Source organism: Neovison vison, chromosome X (genome assembly GCF_020171115.1).
Source record: "Neovison vison isolate M4711 chromosome X, ASM_NN_V1, whole genome shotgun sequence".
Taxonomy (NCBI): Eukaryota; Metazoa; Chordata; class Mammalia; order Carnivora; family Mustelidae; genus Neogale; species Neogale vison.
In genome coordinates, this window is record NC_058105.1 from 98,047,272 (window position 1) to 98,064,475 (window position 17,204).

The 17,204-nt window shown below is 38.4% G+C and overlaps 1 protein-coding gene across 3 annotated transcripts in view; it reads left to right on the forward strand.

Annotated features, from left to right (window-relative positions):
- Positions 1 to 17,204, forward strand: part of RPGR (retinitis pigmentosa GTPase regulator) — a 204,894-nt gene that overhangs the window by 37,896 nt on the left and 149,794 nt on the right. For 2 of the 3 annotated variants that reach the window (XM_044235959.1, XM_044235958.1), the window contains 4 exons: positions 2,631 to 2,744; positions 4,188 to 4,245; positions 5,498 to 5,589; positions 13,653 to 14,282. In XM_044235959.1, the coding sequence (XP_044091894.1) occupies positions 2,631 to 2,744; positions 4,188 to 4,245; positions 5,498 to 5,589; positions 13,653 to 13,859 (471 nt within the window). In that variant the 3' untranslated portion in view covers positions 13,860 to 14,282. Of the gene's footprint in view, positions 1 to 2,630; positions 2,745 to 4,187; positions 4,246 to 5,497; positions 5,590 to 13,652; positions 14,283 to 17,204 lie in introns of those variants that run through there. The other variant, XM_044235957.1, reaches the window with a different exon arrangement.

Genomic DNA, 17,204 nt, shown 5'->3' on the forward strand with positions numbered 1-17,204 from the left:
TCTTTACTGAGATTAGTAACATCTAGAAAAGAGCCTCTCTCATGCGTGTAGAGCTCAGTGCATTTTCCACAAAGTGAGCATGCCTGTACAGCCAACACCCAGATCAAGGGAAAGTGCTTCCCAGGGGCTCCCCTTCAAAGCCCCTTCCAAGCATTTCCTGTCCCCCCAGGGTGACCACTCCGCCAACTGCTGGGAGCTCCTTTAGTTTTTCAAGTGTGCAGTGTAGTCATATTTTTAAGCAACCTGAAACGTGAGGAGCATCGGGGTTTCTTGGTATTTCCCCATAAGAAATGTGGCCCTGGGGTAGACCCAAGACTGCAGCAACCTGTGCTGTGCCTGACCAGGAGACAGTGGTCCCTTTGTGAGAACCAGGCCCGTTCACTTCGTTACTGTGGCCCCAACACGAGACGGGTTTCCGCTGACTGTTCTAGACTACTTAATGTCTTATGTAGTTCTGGTGACAAGATTGTATTTAAACTTTGCCCTTTCTCTTTGTAAAATAACAGTATTCTGCCAATGTCTCCTAAATTGTTTCGGTTTGAAGGTAAGTACTGTGATTTAAAGTCGTAGTCCAGATGTGAGTAGATTAATTCTCAATGTGCTTAAGTGCAAAGTTCTACAGTTGATGTGATTTCTAGTGAAAAATGTTTTCTAAGAGCTTTCTCAAATTTAGAAAATGATACCATTCCAGCAGTTATTCTTTGTTACAGATTTTCATAAAGTTGTGAGTAAATTTACAGTTCATTATAAAAAGAGATGAGTGTTTTGCTTATTTCTAAAATAAGATAAAACCTCATGTTCCTTTTTATAATAGCATGATATTGTCCTATGGTTACATTAATATCTTCGTTAACTAGCATGATTGGAGTTGACTCAGGTGCTAAACTAGCAGAATTCTTCAAGAGAGGAGGACTTTGCTGGGACATAGCTCACCGGTCCCTCCCTGTGGGAGAGAGATGCACGGAGTCTGAAATTCTCCGTCTCGGGAACACTGTTCTTTCCCACTGGCCTTTCTTTTATATACTTTCGTGAATACATCTGTCTATCAGCCATAAATCTTAAATCTAGTAATTTTGCTTCCCATTTCCCTCCAAAGTAGCCCGATCGTTTTACCTTCTCGAATGTGCTTCTGGCCAGGCATAATATAGAATGTAAGTTACTTAGAGGGAAAGTTACACAGGAAAAAAAAAAAAGAAAGCTTTAGAAATTACTGGTGAATGGTAGCTACCTCCTAGTTAACTCTATCCAACCTGAAAGTGCAGCATGTCCTTCAATACAGCTATCTACCCTGGTCCCCTGTCTTCCTCTCTCGCCTTCCCCTCCCACGTGTACCCCTTGTGACCTTTGCTTAACCTAAGTCAAACCCTCCCAGCATAGCTGCCTAACTGCCGAAACTCTTAAATTTCCAGGCTTCCCTTCCGGATTGCTTGTCCTTAGTGATAATGCTGTAAGGGCCACACCCTTAGCGCTGTTGGCCTGAGGATGCCACTTATGTCTTACTGAGGTGTGAAATATAAACATTTATATTTATCCTCTCCCTAGCCTGAACTCTCACATTTGGTATTTTTGCCAGAAGAAAGGTGAGTTAAATATGAGAGGTGTTATTTTCAAAGCACCCACTAAAGATTCTTTCCGGTGTCCAGCTCATCCTTAGCCAAACAGCAACTAGGAAGGTGACCACGAGAAGCTAGTTACTGTGTTGAAGGAATATAAAGTGTGTATATCGCCTGAGGTAAACATGGCCGAGGTGAACTTTGTAAAAACATTCTTCAAGGGCGTAAGGGGCACTAATTACTTACTGCCTTGCCTATTTTGGGGGCCATTAGTGAAGTGCATAAATGCAAAGCATAAGAAAAAAGTCCAATAAGGAGCCTGATCTCTTAATGACAAAAAATAAGCAATATTCCACCCAAAATATGAAACTGGAAAAAAAATCTCAGTACAGAATAAAGAATATAACTAATATTTTCCACCTAGACTTAGTATTACATGATTTACTCTATCAAATCCAGAGACAGATAGACTTATAATTTGGATTAGTTGGACAGGAGCCAGATAGACTAAATTCTGCCTCTGTTTCTCCCTCTGCTTTAAATAGCCAAGAGCAAACCATTTAAACTGCCTATGTCCCTTTATCTTCTTTCTGGAATGTAAGTAATTATACCTAACTCTCTCTTGTGAATATCAGTGAATTGTACTTCTGAAGTGATTTTAAATCCCTGTGTTTTGGAAAATGAACGTAATATATAGATATGATTATATTATAATGCTACAGTAGAAAGCTTTTTGACTTCTCTAAAGTTTAAAAGCATTCTTTTGAGACAGCTCAGAAAGCATATTTAGGGTTTTTTTTTTCCCATTTTAACCTTGTAGTAGACGCTAATAGAATTTTGGGAATCCTAGTCATTGAAAATGCTGAAATAGATCAACGTGCCGAAAAACCTTGTTTAATATAGTAACTTGATATGCATGATAGGTTATGCAGCATTTTCTTTGCTTTCAGTATTTGAATTCTTATTCTCTGTGTTCTTTGAGATGGTATAAATTATTTATGACCACAATATCAAATCTCTTTTTCTTTTTAAAAGAAGAAAATCTTACTTCTTCTCTGATTATCAATTTTGACACAGGATCACGAATTTTCAGAAGATGAATTCGAGGACGTGGATGAGGAAATTAATGAATATCCGGAAGGCAAGAAGAACATACCAACGGATGAAGCCAAGGACAACTCAGTTGAAAAGGTATTGATTGACACCATTGGAAAGGTATGATGATATGCGCTTAAATCCTGAGATCCTGCCTAAGAGCAAGCATATGGGTTCCATGGTTTCTGCAGAGAGCAGACTGGAGTTTCCTTTGGGAGCAGAAATACTTCTCTGAAAAACTTGGTTCTTGTGCTGTAGGAAAAGCTTTAGCAGATCTTTGAATCAGCACACTTTGTTTCTCACACCCTTTCCACACTTCTTGGTAGCATTTTGTTCCCCGCTTCATGACCCATGAACTGATATGGGTCAGTACAATATACTGTTGAGAAATTAACCGGAAACGTTCAGCACTGGGTCCTTAAAATGATGAAATTACAAAGTTAGGAGCCCTCTACTGGTGGCAGAAATGGGCCGTGTGTGCGCACACATGCGTGTGTATATTTACATGTATGTAGGCAACTGAAAGCTGTTCACAGCAGTGTTTGAGGCTGTGCTCAGTGCTGCGTAAATGCAGCAGGAGGGAAAGGAGGAGCTGTAACTGAAGGAAAGGAAGTCATCCTAAAAGTGGCGCTAGGAATGGCAGAAACATCTCTTCCATCTGGCAGTTTTGTCCAAGAGGGACACTGCTAGGAGACAGTTGGTAGGTTTGAAATCATTCATTTGCTAATGCTGCTCTGGGTTAATTTCCCAGGTAGGGAATTCAGAAACCCAAACTGAATGACACCATGTCGATTTGTTTCCATTTTCACTTTTTGTATCTCTTGCACAGAGCACTGAGTTAATCATACCTTCTTGTTGATGAATCGCTCGCATCTTTGGTCTGTGCAGGTCCTCCTTATTTAAATTGATTACCTTTTAGTTCTCCTTTTCCATAACACAGACAACCGCTGAAACATGCTCGTCCTTTTATTTTGAATGTGTACTTGTAAACCTGTGTTGTTTCATGTGCGTGTATTTTTCATTTACAAAATGGGGCTGTGCTGTCGATTTTCTTTTCTTTCTTTCTTTCTTTCTTAATTTTCTTTCTTAATTCCTTTCTCAAGACTCCTTCCTCACACTGAGGGAAAAAAAAGCTTCTAGCAGTTACTGTTTTCTTTCAGAGGGAGGGAAAGATTTATAAGGAATATTTATGAGTTCCAGTTTGGGTGGTCCCTGAAATTCTTTAACATAGAATAACTGAATCTCCAGTTCGACAGTATAAAATGTTGAGCCAATTCATATACCAGCTAATGTTCCTGAATCTTCTTTGAGTAGAATTCTTGAATCATTCAACTTTTTGGAATCAAAAAACTTGAAACTAGAAGGGACGTTAGCAATCAGTCAGCATCTGAGGCAAAAGCCCAGCAAAATGAGGCAGTTGTCACATGTTTATGTTGTTAGCTAGAGGCTGACTCGAGAGCCCTTGCCTAAAACCTAGATGATGTTTTCCAGCCCATCACAATTATGTTTTTTATTATATTGCTTCTTTATCATTTATAGGACAAGAAAACCAACCATGAAGAACGGGCTATTTGTGAATACAATGAAAATCCAAAAGGTGTGAACACATTTGACTTCTAAAGGCCAGCTACCTTAACATACACACATGCATGCATGCATATGTATACATACATGTGCACACGTATGCAGTGGTTGAGGCATTAGAGCTTACACATGTGTATTTTATTTCTTGCTTTTTACACATGAACCTCATAGCAAGCAATGAAATACGTGACCTAGGTGTACTTTTCTCATTAATCATCACTCACGGCGACTCACATATCAGTGTTAAGTGTTCAGGACAGCCTTTTCACTACCTTTTTTTTTTTTTTTTTACACTTATCAACCAGTAGTATTAAGTAGGGCTTTTGTTCCACATCTTAATTTATATCTCTGGTGGGCACTGCCAGACCCCGTTGCTAAAGACCAGGCTGGCCTGGAGCCATGGCTGGCCAGCCCATTTTTTCCCCCCAGGGCTCAGACTTGGGTCTTTCATCTTGTCATGGACATTTAAGGCAGGTCCTTTCCCAGGCCTTCCTGTTGGTGTCAGAGAACAGCTGCCACAGAATTGAGGGGACAGTGATTACCCTTGAGACCTACATTTTCTACAGCCAGATCATCTGGGTTTTATTGTGCAACCCTTATATTATGTTTCCACACCATCACATCAAAGTGTGCTTTTTGCTGTGTCCTCATTAAAAATAACCATTCATAGTAGTGGATATCTGATCTGATCTGAACTTGGGCAGGAGGTTCCTTCAAACTTTTTTCCTTCTAACTTCAACAGAGTAGTCCGTTTTAGAATATTTGAAGCAAAATGTTAAAATATTATATGTATTATTAGCAACTAATTAAAAGTAAGATTTAAGTAGTTGATAATATAAAATTATAAGAATGCATATGCTTCATGAGTATACTTTAAAGATGATTATTCAGCTATATAACTTGGTCGATTTGAAACACCATGTCCATATGAGTACAAAGAATTTAATTATAACTAAGTTAACTAAAAAGAGTAATTTCTATTTTATGGAAGTCTTTCCTAACTCTCACTGTTAGCTTTGTAGCTGTATTTGGGTACTGGTCATGCAAACATCTCCAACTTTGGTCAGGTCATTCTGGGCTTTTTGCCTTAACTCAACCTTCTAGGAAGTAGGCCATATAGACCTTGTCTACTGCTCCAGTGGTAGTGGTACACTCTCTTTAGTAATCCCCCTAAGTCAGGCTTGATAGAGTTGCACTGAAGGCATCAGGACTTTTCTTTTTCTCATTACTTAGGAAAACACAATTCTAAATATATTCTATTGTAGGAAACATGCATGATCGTGCAAAGAGCAGATCTTCTGAAGTCCTGGAAGACAGTGAATCAACACCAAGTAAAGAAGTCAAAAAATCAAAGAAGGTAAGTGAAATTTATTTTTCATTTAGTGTTAAGTATTGAATTGCTCCTTTTACCTTTTATGTAGTGATCCACATAATTTAACTCCTTAATATGAGCTTTTATGGCTCCAGAACATGTGACGAATTTCAAGTGTTGTTTCGTGTTTTAACATAGCTGTTTATTTGCTGGGTTTTAGATGGAGTCAGGTGACCCTGCCAGAGTTTAATAGCATGTTTCTTCCAATGATCCCATTCATAGAGAGTCAGCTTACAGGAAAAGATACATAAAAGAACTTTCTTGCTTAAATTATGAGTGTAATCATCATGAGAGTCTAGAAGAAATTAAGGCAAAACCAAGAAATAGGATAAATGCAAGAAATAAGGATGTTCCTGCTTAGGAAATGTGACCACAGGCTACATCAGCCTCTCCTGCTGAATACCTGTTTTGGAGTTAATAGTCTGAGAGATATGGTTCTTCTTCTTGAAAGTTACTCTTTCCACTTGCCGGAGAACTTTCTGTAATCATGAGAGCACATTTGCAGGTAGAAGCGTTAGGAGGAAATGTGGAAGAAAAGATCCATGAAAGGCCTTATTAATTCCTGTTTGGCCTTTGGGTTTGGGCTTCAAGTAGTTATTTCTACCTAGAGGACTTCTGTGACCAGCTGCATTTAGATAAATTATGTCCCATTACTGTTCTCTCACGTAACCCCCCTTTCTCATCCTTCTTTGTATTTATCGTAATTGGCAATTTCACAGTGAAGTGTACATTTATTTGCTTTATGACTCGCTCTCTCTCCACTGGCCTTCCGCTCTGTGGGCCAGAAACCATTTTCTGTTTTGCTTTCCAATGGAACCTTAGCATGTAGCACAGTCCCTGGTACACGGGACATGGTAAATGCCTAGGAAATATTTTTGGTTGATAACAAACTATAAAACGTAAGGAGGTAAGAAAGAGGTGAGGAGGAGGGTAAAACCAGGAGCAGCCTTAGAGTAATAAACAGCCTGTCTCTTGCCACAGAAGTTTTCAAGCTAAAATTTTGGTACAGGTCCCGGGTTATTGTTTATCTTTTACTAAAAATTACTTCGTGAGTATTCTTACTGTATAAAAATCGCCTTATATTTAGAGATAGCTGTGACCTGGCTCAAAGGATACTCTCAGAATTACTCTCCTTCTTAGAATTTTAATGTGTGTCGTGAAGTGTTAGGAACATTCTCTGTCTAGTAGAAAGGAACATTTAACAGATACCCTACTACATAGTGATCCTGTGAAGACTTTTTTTTTCCAATTGTAAGAACTTAGGGAAAGACTCTGGAAAAGAAAGTCAGATTTGAGGGAGAGAGATGAAAAGTAAAGGAGTCAGGAGAGAGAAGAACCTAGGAGGAAAAGTGAAGTGAAGCATCAGAAGAAAATATTCGAAACACATCTCAGACCAAATGAAAACCTGTGTTCTAGAATACACGATTGAGTTTCGGGACTTTTTCAGGCTGTCCAGTCTTCAGCATGGCATTGCCCACCAGTGGGAAGATTTGGATACACAAGACTAGGAGAGGGGGCTGAGCCAGGGGAGAAATGCCATGTCGGAGGCAGAGTGGCCTGCTCCTGAGCAGGCCAGGCAGGGGGCCCGAGCACTGGCACAAGTGGGCGGGACAGATGGGAGGTCAGGCCAGCGGACAGTGGGCTGCAGGTGCCAGGCTCAAGGAGGTAGTCTTTGACTGGGATTCTGCTCAAATTCTCATTGATACATAATGGAAGAATATCCTTCGGTAAATGTACATGTCCTTGGTTAAAAGAAATAAAAAGTAATGAAAATCATATTTAAAAAGTCAAGTAACAACAAATGTATTTCTACAAGAATATACTGTTATTCTACATATTTTAAAAAGGACATAGATGATTTAGGTGAGATTTTCTTTTAGTCAATTCCACGTGACCTTTTTTAATCTAGAGTGTCTCTAACCTTTTTAATACCACCTAAGCCAAACAAATCAAAACCTTTTAAAGCTTGGAAAGTAAAAGATGCATTAACTCATATCAAAAGAATATTTAGACAGACATTGCAAAGATAATCCAAAAAAGGAAAAGAAGGAACTGTACTCTTGGCAGCTACAGAACAGAATTCACCTCTGAATTTTGTTTTGGTGATTTTAGATGTTTCAGATCGGCAGGTTAGGACCTATGATCTTAACTGATGGCAGAGATCTTTTAGTAGGTGAATGTTGTATCTAGAAATTCCCAGATACTACTTTTCTCCACTGTAGCCACTGCCGGTTATTTGGATCCATAGTTAGCCACTAAGAAAAATGTGTTAATGTGTTATTGGCTTCATTTCCACCTAAGGTAGCTAATAAAAAAGGGTAGTAAACCTTTCAGCTATTAAAAATAATTTCTTTATGTTATAGAGGTAGTTTATTCATGTATTTATTTAGCATATACTAATTGGTTATCTCTTAATGTGCCAGGCACAAGGCCAGAGACTGCAGATACAGAGGTTAAAGTTCGAGAGCCTTCCCTCAGAAACTAGCTGCAACATGGCAGATCCCCTGGGTAGTTCCAATGCCAGTTCATTCAATAGATTTCCTGTTCACTGTCACTACCATAAATAAAAGACGCGGAGATGAGAGTGTCTCCACCAAAAAAGTATGCTTGTGAATTCTTGCCTTTCCTAGTTACTGCCTTTTCTCTGATGGTATGCTTTGTTCCCCATTGCAAGCTACAAATGAGCATGCTCACTTCAAGTACACAGTTAGCCAGACTCTATGTTGTGAGGAAAATTGGAGGTAGATTATACCTATGGTCTCCTGTCATTGTCTGTTTTTTCCAAAGCTTAAAACCTGAGACAGTCTCTCTCAGGTCACCCAATAATGACTCCCCTGCTTTTAAAAAAGAGCTGTATTGAGGTATAATTGACATATGCTAGATGACACATACTTAAAGTATATAATTGGATTACTTTTGACATGTGCATACACCTATGAAATCAGAAAACCGGTGCCGTTATTGGCAGAGGGTTCTTTGTGCCTCTTTGTGATCCCTGTCTATCCAAACCACTGATCTTCCTTCTATCATTGTACATTGTTTTGTAAGTTCTAGATTTTTATAGAAATGAAATCCTAGGGGCACCTGGGTGGCTCAGTGGGTTAAGCTGCTGCCTTCGGCTCAGGTCATGATCCCAGGGTCCTGGGATCGAGTCCCACATCGGGCTCTCTGCTCAGCGGGGAGCCTACTTCCCCCTTTCTGCCTGCCTCTCTGCCTACTTGTGATCTCTGTCTATCAAATAAATTTTTTAAAAAAAGAAATGAAATCCTACACTATGTACTCTTTGTTTGGCTTCCTTTGTTCAGCTTAATTGTTTTGAAATCCATCCACACATGTATCAATAGTTCATTCCTTTCTCTTGCTGAGTACTATTCTGAGTCAGTTTTTTATATGGTGATGGTATGAATTGAAGTTCTTTTTTTTTTCCCACTTATGGGTATCTGATGATTCTAGCACTATGTGTTGAAAAAAGATTATCTTTTTTCTTCTGAATTGTCCTCACAGATATCAATGAACTTTTCCATGTGTGGGCACATTTCTGGAGTCTGTATTCTGTTTTCTTTGATCTGTTTATCTTGTGCCAGTCCCATACTGTCTTGATTACTGTAGATTCATAATAAGTCTTGAAATCAGGAAGTGTTACTCCTTCACCTTTGTTTTTTTTCAAACTCGTTTTGGCTCTTCTAGGCCCTTTGCATTTCCATATGAAATTTTAGGATCAGTTTGTCAATTACTGGAGAAAAAATGCCTGCTGGGATGTTGATTGGGATGGCTTGGAACCTACAGATGGATTTGAGAAGAGTTAAGATCTTAACAATATTAAGTCTCCTAACTCATGAAGATACTTCCCCATTTAGGGATGTTTTATATTTTTCTTCACAGTGTTTTGTAGTTTTTAGTGTACAAGTCTTAAACACAGATTTTGTCAGATTTTTTTTATGTCTTCTGTTTTTTTATTCTGTGATTAACTGGTTAGAAGTTTGTCAATTTTTTTGATCTTTCCAAAGAACTAGTTTTTGGTTTCTTTTACTTTTCTGTATTGTTTTATGTTTTATGTACACTCTAATCTTTATATTTTCCTTTCTTCTACTTTCTTTGGGTTAATTTGCTCTTCTTTTTCTGGTTTCTTAATATGGAAGTTGAGGTCACTGATTTGAGACTTTTCTTATTTCTTAAGGAGGCTTTTTGTGCTATAAATTTTCTCTGAAGTACTTGAATATATTGTTTTCATTTTCATTCGGTTAAAAATATTTTTTCACTACTTCTTTGAGTCATGGGTTACTTAATTTCAACATATTTGGTTATTTTCCATTGAGGTTTCTGATACTAATTTCTAATTTAATTACATTGTGATTAGAGAACATACTTAGTATGACTTGAGTCCTTTTAAATTTATTGAGATCAGTTTTATGGCCCAGAATCAGGCTGTCTTGGTTAGTATTACATGTGCCCTTGAGAAGGTTGAGAAGCATGCTGTTGTAGGGTGGATTGTCTTATCAATGTAGTTGCTTCAAGTTGGTGGATAGTGTTAAGTATTTCCTATTCTTCCTGCTTTTCTGTCTACTTGTAATATCTATTATTGAGGAAGGGGCATTAAAATCCCTAAATACCACTGTGGATTTATCTATTTCTCCTTATACTTCTATTAGTTTTTGCTTCATGTATTTTAAAGCTCTTATTAGGTTCTAGAACATTTAGGATTGTTATATTCTCTTAATTAATTGACCCCTTTATCATGAAAGGACTTCTTTATCCCTGATAATATTTGCTCTGAAATCTGGTTGGTCTGATATTACATAGCCACTCTAGCTTTCTTTTGATTAGAGTTATCATGTTGTATCTTTATTCATCCTTTTACTTTTAACTCATTTGTGTTTTTATATTTGAAATGCATTTGATTTAGGCAGCATATAGATGGGTTTTGCTTTTTTATCTAACCTGAAAATCTCTGCCTTTTAATTGGAGCATTTAGCCCATTTATATTTAATCTGATTATTAATGCAGTTACATTTAAATCTGTCATCTTTACTATTTGTATTCTTCCTTATCTTTAAAAAAATGTCAAAGTTTATCTTATTAATAGAGCTGTACTAGCTTTCCTTTGACTAGCACTGATACTTTTTTTTCATTCTTTTACTTGTGTTTTAGATGAGTCTCTTGTAAATGGCCTATAAGCTAGATTTTGTCTTTAAATATTTTTAATATATGTACCTTAAATCTAAAGCTAGTTAATGCTCCTGTCTTTTCCCCAAATAATACCAGATCTTAGAAGAGTTTTCTCTTCTATCCACTCCTTCCTTCCCATTTTACATGTTATTTTATCTAGTATTTTAATTTTTTAGCCTCACCAATCAAATGTTACTATTATTTGTTATACCACTTTCTTACTCACCATTCTGTTTTACATCTCAGGTATCCTTCTTGGGATCCTTTTTCTTCTCCCTGAAGAAATCCTTTGGAAGTTCCTGTCATAGATTTCTTCTTATAGTTAACTTTTTAAGTTTCTGTTTACTTGCAAATGAATGATCATGTGGCTGGTTGGCAATTACTTTCTTTTGATATATGCTCCCATTGTTCCTATTAAGAAATTTGCTTTAGTATAATTGCTGATAACTTTATATATAATCTATCCTTTCTCCCTCACTGGTTTTTTTTTTTTAGTTTATTTTGATGTACTTTGGTTCACTATGAGATGCCAAGGTGGGAATTTTTTGCTTTAACCTTCTTCTAATTCATTATGACTCTTGAATCTGAGGATTCATGTCATTTATCAGTTTAAGAAAATTCTCATCCATTATAATTTGAATATTTCCTCTCTTCTTTTTGGAATTCTGACACAAAACTTTTCATTCTTTTATCCATGTCTTTTAATGTTACTTTCCTGGTGTCCTTGTCTAAGTAAGAGTTTGGGGAATTTCAGAGCTCTCATACTTCAGAGCTCTTTGATTCCATAGTTTCCTTACAGCTGAGACTAATCTTTTAAACCTACCTATTGTGTTTATATTTTTCACATGAAATTTTATTTTGATTCTTTTTCAAATCAATCATTTAAAAACTATTTTTTTGTGCTCATGTTTTTTTATTCTGGTTCTTTAAATAGTTAAGCATACTTATTTTATATTGTATATTTAGTTACTTCAATGTCAGACATCCCTTAGGAATCAAAATCTGTTTGTTGCTCTGGTTGACTTGCTAGTACTCTCTTGTTTCCTTATGTGTTTTGAAATTTGGATTGTGAGTTCATGTTCAACTCGGATTTTTGTGGAACTCCTTTAAGGCTTACATTAAGGCAAATCCATCTGTAGAGAATTTGTATTAGCCTCTGTTAGCTCCTCTGGGTGTTACCATTCCAGGACCACTTTTAGTTAATTTCTCAGTTAGGGCTTTCCCATCTACACCGGTAAAGTAAATGGGAACCCCAACCTTCCACTAGGAAAATGTGGTTATCCTTCACTCAAAGTCTAGACCAGGAGAGCATGTTATTTTGTTATCTCCCAGTGTTTGTAGATGAACTTGCATTAAGGGCATAGTTCTTAGAGGTCCCCACTTTGTGGAAGGGTCTTAGTTCCAAGCCTCTCTATTTTGTGAGATTAAATATGCATTAACAGGGCACCTGGGTGGCTCAGTGGGTTAAGCCTCTGCCTTCGGCTCAGGTCATGATCTCAGGGTCCTGGGATCGAGCCCCACATTATCTGCTCAGCCGGGAACCTGCTTCAACACCCCCCCACCGCCCCTCTGCCTGCCTCTCTGCCTACTTGTGATCTCTCTCTATCAAATAAATAAAATCTTTTTTAAAAAAAACAAATAAATTTACATTAACAAAATGAGTCTAAGTTGTGAGATCAATAAATGTCATTCCATTGCTCCCTCACCTCTGAGGTTGCCTGTTCCCTACTTTTTTTTTTGCCCACAGGGATTTATCTCCATTTTGGTTTTGTGAACTTACTTACACATTATAAAATTATGTTTTTGTACTTACTGAGCATTTCTTGGTATTTTGTAGTAGCAGAATTTTTCAAGATACGGATTCCTCCACAACAGCAGAAACAAAGCAGGAGTTCCCCCATTTTAGCCCACAGACCCTTTCTCTAGACTCCGATTTTTCAGGTCACCACTTTTCACTTAAGTTCCTCCATTCTTTAAGACTATTTTTCACATCATTTTGGTTTCCAAAGGAGCCAAGTCCTCACCTGGTTTTTTGTTTGTTTGTTTGTTTGTTTTTGGCATCTTGTCAAAACTTGTATGTATGTTGTCACTCTTCAGGAATCTTATTTTCTCTGGCTACATCCTCAAAAGGCTTAAATCCCATGGGGCTCTTTTCCATCATCATCTTCCCCAGTTTCTCATATATGTGCCGTATTTGACACTCCCTTCTTGATACACTTTCCTCTTTCAATTCTGAGGTACCTCTCTTTCCTGAGCTCGTTTCCACAAAGTTCTGTCTCCAGTACTTGGCTCCTCCTCTTCTGACTGCATCTCATACTTGGCTCTTCAGTTTCTCTCCTTCTGTTCTCCTTTCTGCCTGCCTGCACTCTGTGGGTTATGACGTCTGCTTTCCTCTGTCTGGCTGCTATCTGCCCATTTATAGCCCTGGCCTCTCCTGAGCAACAGATCCACCTGCCTTCAGACCCTTGGGGGCTCCCAAAGCCATCATTTGGCAGCGCTAACATTTTGCCAGAAGTTCTGATCTATGGGAATGGAGGGTCTCTCCCCCTCCAGAACATCCTAGTTTTCGTCTTTTTCCTCTTTAACAACACAACAAAGTGAAATACTGAATTTTCTCTTTGAAGAAAAATGATAATGTATTACCAAGGCACAGATGATGAACGTTAAACCCTGAAAGGTCTTAATTCAGGGAGGAGTCATGATTGCCGTTGGTAAAAGAAGAGGCCGATGGACACTGAGAATGTACCTTTGTACACATGGTGCGCCATAAAGATGTGATGAAATAATGTTAAGACTAGTTGAAAATTATACCCCCTAAAATACTATTAAGTGACTACTCACTTACTGAAATGAATTCTTTGTGTGTGTGGGTTTTTTTCTAGATTTTCCTCTTTAAAAGGATGTCATTGACGAGTCAGAAAAGTATGCAGAGTAATAATGAGCCACTCCCAGAGATAAAACCAATAGGAGATCAAATAGCTTTTAAAAGCAGTAAGAAAGATGCCAACCAGAACCACATGGGGCAAAATCATCAGGATACTTCACCCCCAAATATGGAGAGAAGGTCAAAATCTTGTACAATACTATAAATATATATCTGTTTCCGTGGTCACCAAGCACATTGTAATTTATACTTGAAAAACATTATGACTTCTGAAGGAAAGTTTCTGATAACAAACTTTTAAAGATATAAGTTTAATAATATGTTTTATTTGGTTTGACTGTTACGACCAGTTTTAGTATTTATTTATGCTAATATTTTTGACAAGCAATTTCAAAATATGTGTATCTGAAACTCTCCTTCAAGTGTTGTGGCCTTAACTGTTCAGTGTTGCAAAAGAACATATATTTTTATATGTGAAGTTTAAATTAAAATATCTCATAGTTTTTATTAAACAAATTCTTTATAATTTCATAAGGCAATATTTATAATCTTATGACACTGTAACAGTTTTTAATGTATTTGCAATTTTTAAAAACCGAGTCAAAATTGTTTCAATGAACATATTTTAATAAACTATATCTGGTCGTTTCCACTGTTTAAATGTATGAGTATGAATAAAATGTAGAGGTACTTGGAATCCTCCATCAGTTGACAGAATGGGGGCCGAAAAAAATCTGTTTATGGTTAAAATATTGCGAGACACAAACTTCTTTTACCTCTGAGTAAAGAAGATATCAGGGCCACTGTGTAAATAGTACATCTTCACAGAGAAACCGTCAAAATTTCTTTGCCTCCCCCTCTTCCTTAGGGAGGCGGCATGGCACGGAAACGGCAGATTCTGTGCTATGATCTGGAGTGTTTCACCTGCCGTAGCTCGCCGCCGTGGTACCACCACACACAGCCAGGCTGACTTGCTCCAGCTGTCTGTAGCAAGGTGGGCTCCAGCACACAGTGCTCTGCCACAGGGAAGGAGAAGGGTAAAGCCGTTATGTCTCCTCGGACAGAAACATTGCTGTCCTGTGCTCACTGATACTACTCATACAGTGGAGCAGACCACCTTCACTTTCACCATTCTGGCTCCTGACGAACGCATTTTATCCTTCAATCGTAGTGACCGTTGCCCCACTGGAAGACAGGAAAAGAAGCTCCATTCTTGTGTTTCACGCAAAAGGGTGTTAGTCTAGAGTAGACATTATCTTGAAATCTTACAGAATAGTTTTCTGTGTAAATATTACATTTAGGGGAATTCAATTTTGCTATTGCCACTATAGCACTCAACTAGTACAGTATCACAAAAAAAATACTTCACAAAAATGTAAACTATAAGAGCCAAGTGGCAATAAAGCTCACATATAGCACTAAGACATGCCAGTTGTGGTAGGTAAAATTCTAAGATGGCCCCCACGGTTTCCGTCAGTGGGTACGCTGGCCCTGAATCCTCCCTTCCCCTTGAGTGTGGGCAGGAACAGTGAAGATGATGAAATACCATTCCATTGCTTAGGTTCCATTATATGGGAAAGCTGAGGTGTTTTGCAGATGTAATTAAAATTCCTAATCAGTTAACTTTAAGCAAAAGGGAAATAATCCTAGATGGGTCTGACCTAATCAAGTGAGCCCTTTCAAAAACTCTCTAGAGGTCAGACATGGAAGAAGTCAGAGCAATTCAAAGTAGCTGCGATGCTTTCCTGTCGGCTTTGAAGATGCAAACTGCTCTATTACCGAGAGGGCCATGTACCAGGGAAGGGTGGGAAGCCTCTAGGACGTGAGAGCCTCTGTCCTCCTAACTGCAGGGCACTGAATTCTGCAAATAACCCATGAGGCTGGAAGAGGAGCCCAAGCTTCAGATTAAACCAGAGCCCTGGCTGACATCTGGACTGCAGCCTTGTGAGGTCCTGAGCAGAGGACACAGCTCAGCACTGCCCAGGCTCCTGACCCATGAAAATTACGAGATAATAAATATATGTAGTTTTAATCCACTAAGTTTACGGTAATTTGTTATGTAGTGATAGGAACTAACAGCACTCTTACTCTGACAAAAGGCCTTTCCGTATGGCGGCTTCCTCCATCAGAGCCAGCAAGAGAGTTAATGGAGGTTGCTAGCAAGACAGGGGTCACAGGCTTAGGTAACATAATCATTGAAGTGGCGTCTTGTCCCCTTTGACACGTTCTGTTGTTTAGAAGCAAGTGACAGGGTCTACTCATACTCAGGATGACAGAACGAAGACCAGAAGGCAGAGGTCATGGGCACCATCTTAGAGCCTACCCACCATACCAGATGTCTGGCTGATGACTGAAAAAAATGGGACAGGTTACAGACCAAAGAAAGGATTGAGTCAGAGCACTTGGAAGAGGGGGACGTGAGACAAGCATAAGCAGCAGACAGGGTACCCCTGCTTTCTCAGAGGCCTCAGAACAGTTCAGACTTGAAAAAAGTAGTTGGTAGAGATTATCAACACCAAGAGTCAGTTTCAGTGATACGAGTAAATGCTTTTTGAAAAACTGCATGAAAACACTGTACCAGTTGTCTGCCCATGGACTGTAAATGTTTGTGTTACATTTGTTGCTTAAACATGGCTTCATATCTGGTTTTTACTTTCAAGACATACTAACCGAGCAGTTCCTATGTGCCAGATATCATGCCAGAAACCAAGACCAGAGTCATGGTTCCAGGGGAGTACAAGGAAGCAAATGGAAAAATGACTGCATTATCAGCTGGAGCTCTTAGGGCAACTTAAGAGCCCAAGTTTCCTAACTGGATGGAAAGGAGATTAGTGGGCTCTAAACTTAAACAGAAAGCAAAGCTCACATCTTTGAGAACTCTTAGAAAGAAGCCAGGAAAGATCATTGATAGAATGGAATAGAATGATCAATTTAGGCTAGCTTCAAAAATAAAAGGAATCATATTTACCAATAACCTTAGCTTTATTAGAAAATGAAATGGTATGTCTTAATCCCCAAACTATTCAACTTCATGATCTTTTCCATGAAATCCCCTCTCCTTTATATAAATTTCCTCTGGCCATTTTTACTGACCTTTTGGGGACCTGAAAATAGAATCTGTTGACTTGAACATTAGGGGGTCATTGACAATGTTCAGATTACTATGGACCAAGCGTTAAATGAATATTAATTTAGAAAAAGTTCGTAGAGGTAGAATTTTTAAGGTATCCTAAAACAGCATGCAAATCCATGTCAAAACATTAAAGAAAAAGGGCAGGCACTAAGGCCCTCCTATGTATGAAGAAACTATCCAGTTCTGAAAAGGTGCTTGTGTTATTTTCCTAGGGCTTCTGTAACAAAGTACCATAAACTGGGGAGCTTAAAACCATGGAAATACATTGTCTTGGAGCTCTGGAGGCCAGATATCTGGAATTAAGGTGTTTGCGGGGCACGTTCCCTTTCTCCTAACTTCCAGTCGCCTCAGACGTTCTTTGTCTTGTAGATACGTCACTCCAGTCCTTGGTCCTCACATGGCCTTCTTCAGTGTCTT